At 38.8% G+C, this 18,669-nt stretch overlaps 1 protein-coding gene across 2 annotated transcripts in view; it reads right to left on the reverse strand.

Annotated features, from left to right (window-relative positions):
• RBM33 (RNA binding motif protein 33) overlaps positions 1 to 18,669 on the reverse strand; it is a 140,404-nt gene that overhangs the window by 60,397 nt on the left and 61,338 nt on the right. For both annotated transcript variants that reach the window (XM_084621555.1, XM_084621554.1), the window contains exons 11-12: positions 1,150 to 1,318; positions 25 to 356 (exon numbers count right to left, since the gene is read on the reverse strand). In XM_084621555.1, coding sequence (XP_084477681.1) covers positions 25 to 356; positions 1,150 to 1,318 — 501 coding nt within the window. The remainder of the gene's footprint in view (positions 1 to 24; positions 357 to 1,149; positions 1,319 to 18,669) is intronic.

Consider the following 18,669-nt stretch of genomic DNA (forward strand, 5'->3'; position numbering starts at 1 on the left):
CCCCCTTTTACCATTGATTCATACCTGCATATTGGGCTGTGTATGTGTTCCTAGAAATGGCTGTCCTGGGCTTTGTAAGAACTGTTGTCTGGGCTGCATGAAAGGCCGTGGATTTGCTGAACCTGGTTGGCTGAAATGAAGAATTCCAGCAGGATTCTGAGGCTGAATGTTTGGCCTTACTGGTCTGTCTCTGGGAAATACTGGTTGCTGCCCTGGTTGATTATATCCTGGTCCAGGTTGATTGAAAGGCAGAGGATTCTGGGTAGGGACAGGATGGGTATTATTAAGGAGTGGGGGGTGGGGTGGAGGTGGGGGACTCCGTTGCTCGAACAAATGATGACTTGGGAATCTTGGATCTGTTGAAATCAAAACATTTAATTAAGTGACAACCTCCTCATGAATACAAATGTTTGTTTTAAATACAGTCTTGCCACATTTTCAGTTTCAGGAGAGTAACTTGATAATTTGAGGGAGGGATAACTACAAAATATTTTAGTTGGAAGAGCAGCTCCGCAAGGTTATATGAGAGATACTCCTCCTGCTTGTGCCAAGAACCACCTTAGCATGGAAGGTGCAGACCCTTGGGAGAAAGAGGACAATTTGATAACTGGCTGGCATTAATAGTTATTTTTATTATTTCTACTGCCGAAGCACCTAACAACTCCAAGCAAGAATTAGGACCAGAGAAATGCAAGCCCTGACAATCTAAACAAAACTAATACCCTTTCAATCCACGCAAAGAACTAGTCAAGCCACTTTATTCAATTTTTATATTTTACTTAACACCATGTTTGTTGTGTTGTAACTTTAACATTAATTGAAAGATTGGACAAAATTCATAGAAAGTTAAATTTGTAGGGCACCAATATTCCAGATAGATACAACTGTTAATGGGGGAATGACCACAGATGAATGGAGGAATGGTACTGATATTTAATATCTGAATTGTAACAAACTGAAGACTATGTATTTTGGCTGCTTTTTGAGAGATGACAAAATACAGGATCACACTAAATCATAATGGTCCCTTCTGACATTCAGATCTATGAATGAATCTATCCACACATATGAAAAGGGAGAATATTCAAATGGTATATTTGCGATGAAAAAGGTCACCCTGTATACGAATGTAAAATTAAAATGATCTACCTCCCATGAAGAAAGGATCTCTTTCCTGGGGAGGAGGAGGAGGTGGAGGAGGTGGAGGCATAGGTGGTGGAGGTGGGCCTCTCCACTGGTCCTGGAGAGGGATTCTTGGGGCTTGGGTGAAGTTGGTAGGAACAGGTCCAGGAGCATGCTGCTGAAAATCTGGAGGGCCCTGTTTAATAAGACAAAAATCAGCCAAACTAAGTCCATCTTTGAGAAATTCATCCATAGGCTATTAAAAATACTCTTAAAAAAATCAGTTGATTTATCAATTATCTCCTGTAATATGTACAAGGTTGGCAGCCCTACTGAGTCATTCTTGCACAATGGATCAGACACTGAAGCTGAGAACAGGATTTTGAAATCATTTCACAGCGTTTTAATAGTCATTGTAGCACCACAGGAATGCCATTTCTTTTCAAGCTTATTGAAATCCACGCAATTATTGACCTTCTTTCCCATTAATCCAAAAGTCTGAATGTCTACTTTAGAAAACGTTCCTGACATTTATCTTCTTAAACCATGCTATTCTTTGCCATCTATTTAGTACAACCTAAAGCTACAGAAATGAAGCAGCTTTACTTCAAAAGGAAAAAAAAAATCAATTTGCGGCATCCAGAAAATTAGTGCAATCATCTTACAATAAATAACAGGAATTAACATTTCTACCAATTCACATAAAACTTAAATAATTAAGCATCTGAAGCATTTCAAAAGGCATATGAAAAATTTACACCAAATGTGTCTTTTCTTGATTTTTTTAAAAAAAGTTTTAAATAAGCCTTTAAACATTGGCTTAATGTACTGTTATTTCACAATCAGGAGCACGCAGAATAATTCAGATTTAATTCAGTAATTCATACTACCACTATCAATTTTTGCTTTTATATGGAAAGGTTTGACAATTTAAAAAATTGATACCATTCACTAAAAATGTGAGGCAGTCTCCCATCTATCAGTACATTCACAAGGAACCAGATACCATATTCATGATAAGCATGCACCATCCTATTACGCATGAAAAAGCCAGAAAGGTAATCAATGTCGTCTCAGTACATCCCTGTTTTCAAACAAACATGCATTTAGAAATTAGTGATGTGTATTACATGTGCACCTGGTATTCACCAACAATTAGAACCACATTAACCAAAAACAAGTCCTTCAAAGTAAACAGATTCACGAAGAGACACTCCCTTTTAAAGTTAAGTAAGAGAATGTTAAAAGTCTGAAAGAACACAACACAGATCTTAAAACGGCGCTTGGAAGTTTAACTCAAATCTGCCGTCCTTCCAGAGGAGAAGTGCCACAGCCTCCACCCTACCACTCACCCTAATGTGCACACAGGCATGGGAAAAGGTAGGTGTCACAGGGCTAACCATAATTCAAGAATATCACTTCAGCGAGTTGGGCAATTTTTACCATGCTAGTCATCAATTTTAAGAACAGTTGAGTCTCCATGCCCATAAAACTTCTGGCCGCTCTGCTGAGCGCGAAGATTGAGGTTTTTGAGCAAGTAACACCTTTCCACTAAAAGCAGGGCTCAATCACTCATTTGACATCGCTAAACAGCTGTTAGACATAACGACTTTTGGTCACTCCTACCCTGGACTAGACTGGACCGAGCAAACCTACAGATTAAAGGTTCTATATCCCATTATCAGTCTCCTGAACCATCCAGTCTCCAGTGGCTACTTCATTTAGAGGAGAGGCATTATTTTAAGCATGACAGTCTTCTTGATGCATGTAAAATTTAGAGGGAGAGCTGGTAGTGGCTTTTCTATTTAGACTGCCTAACATCTTCCATTATAAAATATTCTTGGGACCTTTTTTTAAAAGCATCTTAACACCTCCATTGTAAACAGCCAGCCTTTGAAATTCAGTAAGGAAAAAGCCTCAGGCTAGAGAAGTGACTTTTCTTGTCCCAGGAAATTCCGTTCAGGTTTAGCTGAATGTTACTATTAAATATTGCCCTTCTCTCATGTTGTGCAGGAAAATTCTGGCAGCCTGCCAATATGACAACTGAATACAAACATTCTGAAGAGCTAGGCCTGCCCCACCACCTAAACAATAGCACCATCACCACACACTGTTCTGGGAACACCCAGGAGCTGCCAAAGCACCTGTAGTAGAGTGGGGGAGGAAGAGAGCACGCCAAACCAGGCTACCCCATCTGATCAAACCCCTTTTCTAGACCTGGCACATGGTACCAGTTAGAATCATAGAATATTAGGGTTGAAAGGGACCTCAGGAGGTCATCTAGTCCAACCCCCTGCTCAAAAGCAGGACCAATCCCCAACTAAATCATCCCAGCCAAGGGTTTGTCAAACCTGACCTTGAAAACCTCTAAGGAAGGAGATTCTACCTCCTCCCTAGGTAACGCATTCCAGTGCTTCACCACCCTTCTAGTGAAAAAGTTTTTCCTAATATCCAACATAAACCTCCCCCAATGCAACTTGAAACCATTACTCCTTGTTTTGTCATCTGCTACCACTGAGAACAGTCTAGATCCATCCTCTTTGGAACCCACTTTCGGGTAGTTGAAAGCAGCTATCAAATCCCCCTCATTCTTCTCTTCTGCAGACTAAACAATCCCAGTTCCCTCAGCATCTCCTCATAAGTCATGTGCTCCAGCCCCCTAATCATTTTTGTTGCCCTCTGCTGGACTCTTCCCAATTTTTCCACATCCTTCTTGTAGTGTGGGGCCCAAAATTGGACACAGTACTCCAGATGAGGCCTCACCAATGCCGAATAGAGGGGAATGATCACATCCCTTGATCTGCTGCCAATGCTCCTACTTATACAGCCCAAAATGCAGTTAGCCTTCAGTTTCTCATCTCCTCCTCTTCTGGGGGCTCCACATGGGACAGGAGCCCCACACTTCCTGGAAAGAAGATGGGAACACAGACCCAGGCAGGGCTCCCCCGACCACCTACTTTACCCAGCACATGGTGCCAGTAGCCCACAAAAAACACTTCTGCTGCTGCCAGCCAACATAATTAATGCCTGTCGCTAAACTGGTAGCAGTGTGTGTTGCAGAGCCAAAGATTCAGGGTTCGAACCCTCATGATAATGCATGATGGGGAGATTATTACAGCTGCACATAAGAGAAATTGTTTTACCTTTTTAAAAACCTAGCAAATTGCATATAAAAAACCATCACTGTTAAAAGAAAGTTATTTAGGTTGCAAAGTCAAGTACTTCAAAGGTAGAAAATTCCAGATTTACAGTTGTCAAGGCAACCTTAATTCTACCCACATGTATGCATGAACTATGCTTGTCTTTAAGAACATAACATACTATTTATTCCACAGGACCCAAGCCTCATTCAGTGCACAGGATTCACTATTTTGTCTTCTCATTGTTCAATGTGTAGCCCAAGTCTGTATTTATTGCACACTCTTCAAGCTCTGTTCTGAAGGCAGAATTATTAATTTCCTCATGGCATTTTCTAGCATATCAGAGCGTCACAAATATTAATTTATTTTCACAATTCCCCTATAAGGAGAGGGAGCATTATGATCCCCATTTTACAGATGGAGAACTGATGCACAAAAAGACTAAGATGAAAAGTATCCACCTAATTTTGGGTGCCTAATTCTGAACACCGAGGCCCTGATTTTTCAGAGCATTCAACCTCATATTGCTACTTAATATGTTCAAAGTACTGCTTCCATAGACTTCAGTTGCAACTGAGCGCGCTCAGCATTTCTGCAAATCAGTCCCCAGGTCTCAACCCAGGTACCAGAAAATAAACAACACAATTAGTGATACCACCCACCCCCACTGCCAAAAAAAGCTTAACAGATTTGTTCAGCACCACACAGGAGCTCTGTCGTAGAAGCAGGGATAGCATCCAACTCCCCAATGCATCAGTCAACTACCTTTGTTATGAGACTGTCCTTTTTCTTACTGCAATGCCCTGTCTCATTCACCACACACCTTGCCACTTCTACAATAAATGAAGCAGGCATAGAATCACAGGACTGGAAGGGACCTTGAGAGGTCAATTAGTCCAGTCCCCTGCACTCATGGCAGGACAATGTATTATCTAGATCATCCCTGACAGGTGTTCACCTAACCTGCTCTTAAAAATCTCCAATGATGGAGATTCCACAACCTCCCGAGGCAATTTATTCCAGTGCTTAACCACCCTAACAGAAAGTTTTTCCAGATGTCCAACCTAAATCGCCCTTGCTACAATTTAAGCCCATTACTTCTTGTCCTATTCTCAGAGGTTAAAGAGAACAATTTTTCTCCCTCCTCCCGGTAACAACCTTTTATGTACTTGAAAACTGTTATATCCCCTCTCAGTCTTCTCTTTTTCCATACTGAACAAACCCAGTTTTTTTCATCTTCCCTCATAGGTCATGTTTTCTGGACCTTTAAGCATTTTTGTTGCTCTTCTCTGGACTTTCTCCAATTTGTCCACATCTTTCCTGAAATGTGGCGCCCAGAACTGGACACAATACTCCAGTTGCGGCCTAATCAGCGCACAGTATGAGTGAAAGAATTACTTCTCATATCTTGCTTACAACACTCCTGCTAATACATACCAGAATGTTTGATTTTTTTGCAACCGTGTTACACTGTTGACTCATATTTAGCTTGTAATTCACTATGACCTCCAGATCCCTTTCTGCAGTACTCCTTCCTAGACAGTCTTTCCCATTTTGTATGTTTGCAATTGATTAGTCCTTCCTAAGTGGAGTACTTTGCACTTGTCCTTATTGAATTTCATCCTATGTACTTCAGACCATTCTCCAGTTTGTCCAAATCATTTTGAATTTTAATCGTATCCTCCAAAGCACTTGCAACCCCTCCCTGCTTTGTAGCGTCTGCAAACTTTATAAGTGTACTCTCTATGATATTATCTAAATCATTGATGTAGAATATACATCAGTAAACTAACACTTGATACTGTCTATTCAGCTATTAAGATGTATTATTTAAGCATTAGTCCTTGCTAATCCATCCCAGCTGACAACTGGAAATATCTAACTGCAGTCCAGTCCAGTCAAGTATAACAACAGAGAGGCAATGGATGTGGTTTAATTAGGCTGCAACATTACTCACTTAAACTATTTGGGAGTACCTAGCAATAAATTGCACAATGAAGGTTATCTTCATTTCCTTCATCATTTCCTCATAACCCCCAACATGGCCCCTGCCATCCCATTGCCAAGAACTGTCACCCTCCCGTCTTAAGACGACTAAGGGGGCTATAAAACAAAGCAGTTTGGCTTCCCACTGTATCACATGTAGGAGCCCCAAACCCTCCTTCCTCAGTTCCCATAGGGATGCTTTCCCTTTAAATCGTTTTCCAATCCATTTGATCCGATAACCATATCCCTTCCATAATAAGTACCTGCATTGGACATCTGCCGCAAGTTTTACATACTAAGTTGCAACGTTATAATTTTACTCCCCTGCTCTACCCCACGGGGTCCCACACCCATTGAGGGAAAGATGAAAAAATCCACCTCACCTCGGCCAATCTGGTGGTAAGGGAAAAATTCCTTCCTAGTCCCCAAGGAAAAAGAGTCAACTAGCATAATGCTCAGAACAGATCATGAAGGAGCCCTGTCCTCTTTCAGTTATCGTGGCTGGAAGGCTGGATGCTGCCAGCTCAGTCCAGGTAAAAGAGGGTTCCTCCGGGACTGCACAGGGTATCTCCTTTCTGAGCAGCTGGAAGGGAAATGCTCTCTCCTCCCAGATACCTAGTCTAGCCACTTCCCACTCCTACAGGGGGTAAACTTTCCCTTCCTCCCCAACTGGACAAAGACCCACTACAAACAGCTGCAGTGAGTACAGTTTGCCGCTTACACGTTTTTAAGGTTTTTACAGGTTATTTTGAGTAGCCAGTGAAAAACTACATGAACTACCACTTACTGTTAGGCTGATAATATGAAGGACGAGACATGCAAAGTCAATTATAAATAGATTTGTTATTCAAAGAAAAGAAATGTGAAGGATGAACATTTTTCAAGGATAGTAACATTTGGACAAACTATGGGCATGATTCTGCTCTCCCAGATGTCAATGGAAGCAGGATTGGGCCCCTATGATTTTTAAGCAGGGTTTGATTTGACTTTTACTAAAAACTGGAGGAAGAATTTATTACTGTGCCTAAATTAAATAGTAATCATGTGTAATTTTATAGATTTGTACAGATTCAGCAGTTTCAATACAATTCTTTAAATATGTGATGTACAACTTTCCAAGTTTTTAATTTTACAAAATTTTATCCAGTGCAATCATTTATTTTCTGTTTCAGAGTAACAGCCGTATTAGTCTGTATTCGCAAAAAGAAAAGGAGTACTTGTGGCACCTTAGAGACTAACCAATTTATTAGAGCATAAGCTTTCCTGAGCTACAGCTCACTTCATCAGATGCATATCGTGGAAACTGCAGCAGATTTTATATATACACAGAGAATATGAAACAATACCTCCTCCCACCCCACTGTCCTGCTGGTAATAGCTTATCTAAAGTGATCATCAGGTGGGCCATTTCCAGCTGGAAATATTGGTCCCACCTGATGATCACTTTAGATAAGCTATTACCAGCAGGACAGTGGGGTGGGAGGAGGTATTGTTTCATATTCTCTGTGTATATATAAAATCTGCTGCAGTTTCCACGATATGCATCTGATGAAGTGAGCTGTAGCTCAGGAAAGCTTATGCTCTAATAAATTGGTTAGTCTCTAAGGTGCCACAAGTACTCCTTTTCATTTATTTTCTGACTTCCATTAATTTAAATTCTCAGACAATGTGCATACATGTAGGTTGAATTTTTTTCTGTTTTTTGTCTGTTTTTGCACTGCGTTTGAGGCACTGATGAGTTGAGTCAAATCAGTTGAGATACGGATTTATTTACCTGTGAGATTATTATATTTTTCATTCACATAAACATCATAAACTGCAAAGCACCAAAATCACAACTGCACCTTTGAATGAAACTTCATTGCAGTTGTTTTAATGGAGAATTAAGGTACAGTAATATTACACTTACTATTTTACTGATAGATGCACATTACATACATTTCTGAAAGATAAAGGTCAAACCTGCACTTAAATATATCTAGAAAAACTGCAGTTAATCTTAAATTTACTAGAATGCCAGTGCTGAATTATTACTTTAATGACTCATCACAATACTAACCTCTAAAGTCATCAAGTTAACTCTTTTATACCTCCAACTGCCATTGATATTTTGCAAACAAAAATAAAAGCAGAACATGCACCAGTTATTTAACTTTAAAAATTAACAGAGCAGGTGCAGCAGCCAGTTTTCATAATGGCATATTTTTGATAAAATCAGCATACTGTAACACAGATGCATAATAAATCTTGATATGCACAGTAGTTATTTCCATTTTTCATGGTTTTATATCTGTCCAGTTTCAAATTACAGCAAAATAGTGAGTATAGATGTTAACTCAGATGTCTTTTCGCAAAAACCAAAATCTATTTTAACCCATTACTTTGCTTGAGTAATCAGTACTTTGATTCCGTAGCACCTCAACTAATCTTACAACCTTGAACACTTTAAAAAAAGGGGGGAGGGGCGGAAGGGGGGTAACTGGTTCTCAACTAAATGAAAGAGGCTCATACGAGCTAATGTCATCATGCAAGGTAATAGAGGTCAAATCCCTTAATCTCAAGGCTGAGATTTGTGCTTAAATTGGGGAAAGAAAAGGAGGAAGTGCCTCACTGTCACCCTCCAGCAACCCACCTGGGGCAGACCGCAGCAGCAGAAACAAATGGCTATACAAAACCAACTTCCAGACTTCCATCCCAGAAAGAAGGCAGCTGCAATGCAGGACCTACAGCATGATGTGGGAAGAAAGATGGCTAGATGGTACTTGGAGGAGTCCTTTCCATCAACAACAGGGAATACTAGTTTCATCATTGATTTGATAATGTAATAAAAATGTACAGTATTGAACAGAAAAACTCTCGAATCAGAGCAACATGTTTATGGTGCACGTCATGTCGTAATAGGCACAAGCAGTTTTGGCAATGATTTGCCATGTGATTGGTCATTTTTACTACAACCACACTGCATCCATCTGTACTATAGATTTCAGTGAAACTTTACACAAGACAAATATTCCACTAGATGGAAGATGATAAACTAAACTAGAAAGTAAAGTTTCCTGAACTAGTCCAAAATCCAGGACTAACACCAACTAGTCACCAGCACCACTCACTTGAAGGGAGGGGAAGGTAGCAGGGTGAAAAATCTCAGAGAGGCTTCTCTATTTCTACAGTGGTTTGATTTAAATGCTACATCATTTTTAAGCTCTACCGGCTTTAGGGTTTGATAGCACAAAAGCCATGAAAACCGTTTTATAGTTATGGTACTTCTTGTACTTTTCCTATTGTCAGATTTTAAACTAAGTAGAACTTCAGTGAGAAGGGACTGGAGGCACCAAACTTCTTACTACCCATAAGCAGACAAACCCTATCATTTAGGATTTGAAATCTGCAACTCTACAGGACAGAGCCAAAGCAAATGCAGGCTTATTAGAAGAGAGAAGGACTGACTAAATTATGAATGTACAGTGGGACTGAGTTCCAGAAAAAATGTTGGATTAGCTGTTTTTTACTAAAACTTACATAGCTAGATTTAGAGAACTGATTCGTTTGTTTTTTTCGAGCTCCAAGGTCGGAACTAAAGAAAGGGTGATACTATACTAGTGAAAAGCTATTTACCATTCAGTTTGTGGATATCACTGTTTATAGTGGGTTAAATATTGCTCAGTTACCTGGGTGTGAACTTCACTGAAGTTCATGTGTTGTACTAAGATAACTTAGGATAGAATTTGGCCCTTTGAAATAAGGTTGATAGCATAATAATAAATTACCTAATACATCATGGAAGGCAAAGGTCAAAGGAGGCAAACCACAGAGTACACAACTGATTATTCATTTATAAAGAACTGTAAATTACATAGTGCGTTGCAGAAATACAAAGAGGGTATCTCTGCCTCAAAGCTCTTACAATCTAAATTCACACATTAATATTTTTAAAAAGATTAATTTCTCTTACTTATTAACAGAGACTTTTATAATCCCAATAGAGTACTCCAAAATGAATGTTTTGCTGTATTTAAGCCTACTTACAAAGACAGTGAGGTGAATGGAACAATTCGTGTCCTATTGCTATCTTTACTGCTCAAAATATTCCATTTATAAATAGAAAGATGACAGACAAATGTGGTCAAACATGCAGCTTGTGTGACAAGGGACCACTTTAGGGAAGCCCAGTACTACCATGTAAGGTCTGCATTTAAGAGGGTATTTTTCCCTGAAGGTTGGTAAGGATTAGGAAAAATGCAAAATTCCATCCCTTTGCATCAGCAGTCATTACAGGTCACATAAGAGATTGGTCTGAAGTCACCAACAGATGGTCTGCATATATGTCCTCTATATGTAGTGTATCGATCTCTTATGATCAGCTCAACATTGTACCAGCAAAGTTCCTGCTAACATGCTAGACTAGCACCCCCTAACAGTAAGGAGAATATGTCAAGAGAACTGAGAGGCTAATTAATTTCCTTCTTTGAAGGCATGATGTTAAAGACTCATTCCCACTGCTCAGGTCTTATGAGCTTTTCCAAAGGGATTTGCAGGTCTGGAAGGGAACAGACAACAGTGGTCATCACATTTCCTTATTTGGGTGTCCCCACTGTCCATTCTCTCAGAAAATGGAAACATGACAACTTCCAGACTCCATGCTAGGAATGCAGACTGTTAATTTAAAAAAATCTTTACAAATTTTAAACTGAACTAACTTGTTCTGGAAATTGTTGAAAAACAATAAATGTTGAACTATTGTATGCCATTTATCCCAGAGCACTTGAAAGTGCAATTCTACTCTGAAAAGTAAGGAAAGTTGCAGCGGATAAATACCTAAAGAATAACACGTAAAATTTGCTCTGCTTCCATGATGACAGGCAAATACCTTAAATAAACTTTGTTTAAAATTAACTTTGTATTTAACTGTTTATGTCTGAATTTTAGAAATCTCAAAAATATTGTGTGTTAAGTTTACCTGACACCCTCCTCCCCACAAAAAAGAAGTCCCCATCCACTCCAGCACTCATCCCCTCAGACAACAAATTATGGCTCCACAGACAAATATTGCTTTCTACAGTCTTACATGCTATGCTGGTTATGCAATTTCCCTTTATACTGACTTCCATTATTCAATACATCTAAGGCACAACTTACATGCTATCAATCACTTCTGCAAAAATTGCAATGCTAAGTTGTGTCTACAATTCATTAGAGTTGTGAATAGCTCATTGAACATGACTTTCACACACTCAGGCAATCCTCCTTCTGAAAGAATATGAGATAAGGTTACTTTAATCCTTTCAAAGAATTGCACTATTTTGCTTTCCTTTTTATCCCCTTAAATATCCTTCCTAGTTAAGAAATTAACATTCTCTCATACAATTCTTACACAAATTGTACTTTTACTTTTCTGCATCTCTTGTTAATTACATGATGTTATCTGGAATAATCTATTCAAGAAGCACCAATAACTTTGGTTACCAATAAAAGAGAAAACTTAGCATAAATTGCTTAGCACAAAGTTAATCTTATAAAGCAAGGAATAAAGAGGATCTAACAGCTATTATATGACTTATCAGCTTCCCAAAAAGGGTCACTCTATACTTTTTTCAAGAGACTAATTAAATACCTTAACAATGTCATTGAAACTTCATGAATCTTTCAATAAATTATACCCTGCCTCTATAACATGTTTTCATTTATTAATCTCACTTAAAATGCAAAGAGCTATGAGAACCTCATTGACAGTTAAGCAGGGCCACTCAGTTAATTCTTATTATATGGTTTAATGCAAAGAATAATGACCGCTATAACCTATGACACAATTAAAACTATAGCCATCTGTCACAAGACGTTAATCCTCTTATTTCAGCAGTCATCAGACTTTTCAAAAAGCTTTCCTAAAATGCCTACCTTTTAGGAGAAAGCACTTATTGTTGTGGATAACTGGACATGTTTTATATACCTGGAGTGCATTTTACAAAATTTTAATGTAGAATTTATACACACCACTGTATGCTTTTAAGAGGTATACTTCTAATCAATTTCTCTTGGTTCTCATTTACTAGGCACAATGTTTTTAGGATGAGGAATGAAGATTCATTCACTGAAATTGAAAAATAATATACGCATTCTAATACTATTTTAAACACCTAAATTTGGGACCTAATCTGCTCAATAGCTTCCATTTAATGCTTATTGCAGTGATGCATTTGCATTGAGGAAAAAACAGAACCCGCTGACTGGCATAATTATTTTCTCTAATTAAATTAAGACTTAAACTAGGTCTTTCATTTAAGCCCTTATAGGCCTTTATCAAGAGCAGGACAATAATAATAGTTTATAGTAATAGACAGATTCATGTTGACATTGAATGTCTACCTTAAATGAAATATGTAGCTACTTTCAATAGAATCAGCTCACTCAGGAGTCAGTTAAAAAAATTCATAACACAGTAGTTAGCTCGATTCAAACTGTCTCAGGAAATGGAAAACTGGTTCAAACAGAAGGGCTGTGGGAGCTGTAGGACTATAGGCAGCTCCAGGATGGGAAAATAGGTTGGGCATATCTGTCCAAATTAAGTCAAAACTAAAGAAACTTTAAATAATATTAGGTGTGGATGTGGAATATATGTTTGACACTTTATAATGCTATGTATGACATGAGAAGTCACATTGGGACTGAGCCATCCTGTTGGAAAATCCAGAAGAGCAATAACACCTGGTTTCTTTATCTTTACACAAATAAAAATTCCATCCATGCTCTTACGTAGGCTGAGAGGGTGGAAGACCTGTGCAAGTCAAGGAGAGTGACAGAGGAATTTCATGTTAGGATATTTAGGTAAATAGGGCAAGAAATACTGTTCACTCTTGTCCCAAACTCCAGCTTTAAAGCCATGATGGTAACAATGATTCTTGAAAGCTGAGCTCTCACTGCTCTGTATGCCTGGCTGAAAAAAAAAAAAGAGTATTTACAGTGAGCAGGGAAAGGGCATAGCAAAGTGATGAAACCTCATGGACAAACCTGAACAGCCTCTGGTATCTGCAGGAAGAGAGGTGCAACCCTAAATGTTTCAGCTGAGATTAGAAACCTTAACATAACAAAATGTTTTTTTTAAAAGTATAGCTGTTTAGTTTTTAAACTAGTGAGCCTTCTGCAGCTTCAACTTCAGTTTCATCTTTGGTTTACAAGTCTCTTCTCTAGGGACTTGCATAAGAAAGTTAAAGATGGCCATTACCACTAACACTGAAATGTTTAATTGAAGATTCAATATAACATAGGAATAGCACATAGAACAGAATCTGGAGGACTGGTGCAAAACAGCAGTTAAATTTAGGGTGGCAGACTAGAAAATTTCCCATTGGCAATAGAGACTCCAGCAACCACTTTGCTTAAAGACAATAAAAATCTTTTTGAAGATTGATGTGCTGGGAAATTTACAATGTATTAGAAATCTCAGACTGATCAGCGTCCCCAAACACGTGAATAAGAAAAGCACATTTTAGAAATTCCTCAGTTTCAGGACTATTGAGATTAAGCTTCATTAAGAGCATTTCTTCTTCCTTAGATTAGAGGCTATTAATTGGGAAGACTATTAACAATGTTTATGACCTGGTATGTCTTGGTGATCCCGCAAGTTACCAGTGAGAATTCTGAAAAAGACTAGAACTAAATCAGATCATGAATACAAGAAATTCAGGATCTCTACATTTTAATCCAGCCTGGGTGGTACAAAGGGATATTCTTGTAACTAATATAAAAGCAATTTGGGAACCTCAAAGCAAAAAAAACACTGGAGTGATCATGTCTTTTAAAAAATGAAAACAAACATTTTATTTCCACCAAAAAACAAAACCCAAACAAAAAGCAGCTTTATAAAACTACTAATATTTCTGATGCAGCTGACTGAGGCCTGAACTACACGGGGGGCGGTCTGAACCAAGATATGCACCTTCCACTACGCTATTCACGTAGCTGAAGTCCAAGTTACCTGGCCATCCTCACTGCAGCAAGTCTGGACTCCGTTTACTCCTCCTGCCGAGGTGGAGTACAGGCATCGATTCGGGGATCGATCGATCACTACCCGCCAAGTCGAGTAGTGAAGATGTACCCTTAGACTAGGATATATGCCAGTAAACAACAGTTAAGACTTTGCTATACAGTTGTTAAATTACATGATTCCTGGTTTATGTTTCTGCAGAGAAACTCGATTTTGAAAGTGATTTACATAGCCTTGACCCTATCAATACTTACATCTGATACCCCTGAGGGACTTCTGTGCCAAAAAAAATCAAAAATTTTGCACACAATATTTTTAAAATTTGGCAGAATTCTGCAAATTTTTATTTGTCAATAAATAAATGTGGTTCCAGCATGGCAATGGAGATCACCCTGAAGCTCCCATCTCCCCCAGTACAGGGACTTGGCAGCGAGGCTGCACCTGACCCTGACACAGTGCAAGGGCTGGGCCTACCCCAGAAACACGCCCGGGCCCTGCCCCTGTGCACCAGGTATCCACCCCCTTCCCTCATTTCCCCCACATCCCCTTACCCAGCCCCACTGCCAGCACTCATTGTTGCACAGAAAACAGGAAGGCTCCCAGCACACAGATGGGAAGCTTGACTGGCACTAGGACCCAAGAGGCAGCATTCAACTGCAGAGTCAGCAGAGCAAAGATGCAGCCTCCTTCAACGGGGCAGCTCCACACTTGCAGAAATGGGGGGAGGAGGTTAGTAACATGTAACCCCGTGTGCCCCCCCCCAACAAAACTGCACCCATAGTCATGTCTCTCCTCCCCCCGCAGCTTCCTTGCCGGTTTATGTTGGGAAGCACAGGAATTCTGCAGGGGGGGGGAAGGGGGCGTTTTCTCTGCGTGTGCAGTCACACAGAATCCCCCCAGGAGTAATCTGAATAATTTTATATGTAAGAGCTCTCCCACTGAACTCACTGGTACTATTTGCGTGCATAATGTTATGCACTCATGCCTTTCCAGGTTTGGGACCCATCTGCCTTGCTACACTCAGACTCTATTAATCCAGTGCATTATCTCTCAGATGCAGATCCAGTTTGTTGTAGGACAGATAAATTCATTCATACAACTGTTTCCTGTATACAATGGTGTGAAACATGTTCACTGGATTTTTTTTGGGGGGGGGGGGGGAGGTCGGGTCTTGACTTTTGCCATCGGAGTCTCCTTATTGGCCTCTAATTAATTGCTATATAGTTATGTTTAATAATTTGTGCTGGTTGCCCCTCTAGAGAATTTGTGTCTTACTCACAAGACCTAGGGGAGAAAAGTTAAATTTGCATTCATTCAAATTATTTTTTTAGCAACTTTTAAGTAGTTAGATAATAAAAAATGAAACTATTGAAAAATCTAAGATTTCATTAATGCAGGAAAAAAAATTTTAAAAATATTCTAAGTATCTTTAATTCCACAACTCAGGATGCTCACAAGTCTGAAATAGCAGTTAGCAAACAAACCAAACATGGTAAGTACCATGAAATATAAATGTATGAGTTCTCGGTTTGATTTTAACAACTATGGAGCATGTGCACCGTGGACATAGTATGACAAGTTAAAGGGTTACTGCATTTTAGAAACCATGTATTCCTCTCTTATTTAATAGCTGTTACCATCATGTTTAGCTGCTGCTGCTCCTCTTGCAGATGGGAATTCACTGATATGATTAAATTTGATGGTATGATAATGTATGGTAATCGTGATTAATCAGAAGCCTACTAGCAAATGGAGGATGTTGGGTATTATGTCACCTGCATTTTAAACTGCATTCCCTCTATGCCAGCTTGACAATATTTGACAGCTGGAGGGATCTCATGCTGCATCTGCTTGCTACTACTTATAGATCTGATAAGAGAAAATGCCCATCATTCCTTCACTATCTTAAGTGCTGTAATTACAGGGCTTTGCAGACAAGTTGTGAAAACAGTAAATGTTCAAAACGAAAGCTTTTTGCTAGATGTTGAACAAAGCTCAGTCTCACATCTGCAAGGGTCATAATCTGAAAGAAATGTAATTTGATGCAGCAGTCTCATTCAAACATGATTTGCATGAAATGCCATATAAAGCACTATCCAAGAAATGTCAATCAACACCACCTGATACCATGTATCCTGTTAAATGGAAACAAAATGCTTTCTACACTACCTGTGATCTGCTGTTGCCACACAGTAATCCAGTGAAAATTTAATTTACTGTTACTGTTATTATAGTACAGCCATAACTAAAGCAGAATAATTTTGAGGAAGTAGTACACTAGACTTGTTTTCACAAGTTTTCTTTCATTTCCATTAGTAATTTACCTCCTAAACAAATGCTATTATAAAACATGTAATAGTTAATCACCACCCATCATTGAATATCATTCAGAAATGACAGACTGTTCTGGAGATGTAAATTGCAAGACATGAATTAAGAGTAACACACTTGTTAATGTGAGCCAAAAACTTTAGATACTAGGTTTTTAAAACCCCTGAGTTCCTTACTTTTATACCACCTCATTATTAAATCTGAAATAATTTTGAAAATGACATGTAATTCAATTTGCTTTTTGCACTTTCCAGTACAATTAAAACAATTTCATTTTGCCTCATTCCCCTAAAATGTTGCAGTGTTTAGGATCCACTAAAGCAAAGAGATTTTTACATAACAAAAAATGCTTTAGTATAATATCACAATATCAGTTCAGCTACTAAGTTTGCTAAAGCTTTGGTTTCAGTTTTGGACCAAAGTTCAGCCTGTACTCCACTTTATAATGCTACTTAGAATTAACATTAGTAGCAACATATATTGTTTGTATCATAGTAGTGTTTAAGAAACTTAAGACTTCTTTTTAGCAAGAAATTTACAACGAAGGGTTCAATGCCAGAACCAAAACTAATCTGAAATGTAACCTTATATACTGAATTTTTTTTTAAAAGAGCTGATATAGTGGAGATATGTGGAAGCATACTGCAATCAGAAAATAGAAAGAATATTTAGTAATGATGGTGGTGATTTTTGTAAGAAAAATACAATCAGAGAAGTAGAAAGCAAGGATTTTTAAATAGAAAGGGATACAAATGGATAGATACCAGAAACAAGAAATAACTATGAAACGTGGAAAGTTGTTCATGAATGCCTGAGGGCTTTTTCTTCTATTAAAAATCTTCTTTTTATACTGAATAAAACAGAATTTATAAGAATGATTTAATTTAGTAGATTTGAATTCTGTTCTGTACACAAAAGTGTTTTATCAAAGAATAAAGTTTTTGGATCTCAAAATAAAAGGACAGTGGCCTATGGTTGCACCCCTCCCCCAAAGGGTATATCTAAAGGGGATCAAAAAAGCAAAGATTCACCAAAGGGGTGGTGTAAAGAGATGCCTCAGTTACTACTTCTCTGACCCACAATCATTTCCTCTCCATTCTAGAGGACCCTCTCCACCAAGTGTCTAAGGCCCAAACTCTGCCTCCTTACTTTAAAACCCCATGCAAACAAAAGGCCCTAAATATAAAGAAATTAGTGCAGGTCTGCCTGTGGAGAGAGGGCATGACTCCAAGATCCAACTAAGGAGGTCCCCACACACCTTGTGCTTCAGAGTTAAATAATTTGGACCAGTACAGCAAAAGAGAAAGGGTCAGTCAGTGCATCTGTAACTACAGGTACCACTGGCCATTGTCCCCTATTCTCAGGTGGAGCATACCAGCTGCCATTAGCAGCTTGATGCGACCAAGCAGCGTGAGGGGGGAAACAGTCTGCTCCATAGGCTGTTACTTCAGCACAAAGCTAAAGTTCTTGCTAAAGAACAAATACTTTTTAGCCAATTGTGTCAAACTCATTTGCTTAAATTCAGAACACATTTAGTACTGTATTTCTATAGTGTTATTGTGACTCACTTGCTGCATGACTGTGATAAAGGCAGTTACTTAAACATGAAATTTTTCAAATTCATTCCTTACTGTTAAGCTAATAAAGTCATATTACAAATTCAAACTACAATTCATAGGTCTGATCTTCAAAAGTTTGAGCAGCCAGAACCTACTATTGACTTTGCAACTCGATGTCAATGGGTAGGATTTTCAAAAACATCTCAGTTAGGTACCTAACGCAGTTAGGGTAGACTTTTCAAAAATGCCTATGGGTACTCCTGGCTGCACTACACTTTTCAAAATCAGGCCTCTTATTTAGGTGCCTAAATATATATTTAGGGGCCTAACTAAGCCACTATTTTGGAAAATCTTGGCCTCTTTGTGCCTGTTTTCCCAGCTGCAAAATTCAACTGTAGGAAAATTTATCTTGACTTCCCTGAAAATTTCCATTCTTCCAGTGGGAAGGTCTGCATCCTGTTTGCAGCTTGCTCAGAGCCAGAACCAGGCTTGCCAGTAATGACAGGAGGGGTGTGCCCTCACATATGTAGATGCCAAACACTCTGTTCCA

Source organism: Lepidochelys olivacea (genome assembly GCF_965140295.1).
Source record: "Lepidochelys olivacea isolate rLepOli2 genome assembly, chromosome: 2".
Taxonomy (NCBI): domain Eukaryota; kingdom Metazoa; phylum Chordata; order Testudines; family Cheloniidae; genus Lepidochelys; species Lepidochelys olivacea.